This window comes from Acipenser ruthenus, chromosome 15 (genome assembly GCF_902713425.1).
Source record: "Acipenser ruthenus chromosome 15, fAciRut3.2 maternal haplotype, whole genome shotgun sequence".
Lineage (NCBI taxonomy): Eukaryota > Metazoa > Chordata > Actinopteri > Acipenseriformes > Acipenseridae > Acipenser > Acipenser ruthenus.
The window spans coordinates 24,996,741-24,998,130 of record NC_081203.1 but is presented as its reverse complement, the minus strand read 5'-3'; the positions used below and the strand labels follow the sequence as shown (position 1 = coordinate 24,998,130).

General features: G+C 34.2%; 1 protein-coding gene across 1 annotated transcript in view; it reads right to left on the bottom strand.

Annotated features, from left to right (window-relative positions):
• The window catches only part of LOC131697592 (neuroblast differentiation-associated protein AHNAK-like), a 41,545-nt gene that overhangs the window by 27,702 nt on the left and 12,453 nt on the right, over positions 1–1,390 (bottom strand). Inside the window, exons 5-6 of the mRNA XM_058987601.1 lie at positions 851–1,007; positions 471–643 (exon numbers count right to left, since the gene is read on the bottom strand). Coding sequence (XP_058843584.1) covers positions 471–643; positions 851–1,007 — 330 coding nt within the window. The remainder of the gene's footprint in view (positions 1–470; positions 644–850; positions 1,008–1,390) is intronic.

The following is a 1,390-nucleotide window of genomic DNA, read 5'->3' as shown; positions in this document are numbered from 1 at the left end:
CTACAGGAGTCAAATAGCATGAAAATAGAGATTAATAGCATACCGAAAAATGAAAGCTGCATTTTGTTTTGCCTTTTAAAGATCAACAACTTCTAAACCAATTGTTTCTATACATACCTTTGTGTAGGGTTTTAAATTTGGTAAATATCTGTTTTAGTTGGCCAGGGGTTGTTACCTTGGTAATTTCCCTGTTGTAATCTGTTGGCATTAGAGTGGTACTCTGTTGGCATTAGTACTGGTTTTGTACTATATTTTAAAATGACAAATAGCTCACTGACAAATCTGAATTCATGGTAAGTTACTAAATCCTCAAGTTGACTATTTCCTGACAATGGATAGTGGAATAGTTTAAAACTGACATTACTGGTTACCCATTAAAAAAAAAATCAATGGAGAAGGTAATTCTAGAAGCTATATGGTAATTACCAGCAACATTTTTCAATCTATTTTAATGACCAGCTTAAACTTACTTGAGCAACATCCTGCTGTTGCACAGTCGCTGAACTGACAGTGTCTGTTACACCAGGGGACTTGCGTTTCAGACAGAACTGTGTTTTATAGGGCCCAGCATGCTCCAGAATCTTAAGGGCATCTTCATATTTGACATCATCAAAATATATTGTAGCACTGAGTATTTGATCACCTAAATTAAAAATAAAAATTAAAAATATTAATGAACATGAACTTTGAAGGGACAAAGTGATGAAGTTAACTGTTGTAATTAACTAATGACATAATTCATGTTTTTACAATTTATTTATCTTTTACAGGAAAGCGGACTGTGAAAATGTTAAATTATTTGTAACAGTAAAATAATTAATTTTACAGACGAAAGATACAAAATATGCACCTTCTCTCATGCTCGGGACCTTTGATTCGGGCGTATCCTTCATCACTTTCTCGACAAATATGCCCTCCTTTCCTCCTCCACTTACAACGATTGCCTTGGCACATGCTTCAGCTTCGGTTTGTACAATTTCATCTGACTCATCTGTAGGCCTAAATTCCTGGAGAACAAGAGGGGGAGAAAAGAATTTGGAATGACATGAAATATAAAACATAGCGCAAAATATATTGCAAATATATTCTGTTGTCTGTTAATCTGGCTACCGGATTAGTTTCAACATTATTGTTCTTGAGGTCAGCTTTGTATTTTAGAAAAATCTGTCCCTTTTGTCAGGAGTGATAATAACCATGGCTTTTAGTCAGGATATGTCAATATTTAAAATGCAATGCTACAGGGAGACGGATGTATTGTTCCTCAAATCCTGGAGTCAGGAAGCAGAATTTTTTTTATCCATAGATTGTATTTAAAACACCAGCATCTCCCAAATTAAAGTATAGAAAACAATAAAAGAACCAACACAAGAAAATGGATGAGCAATGATAT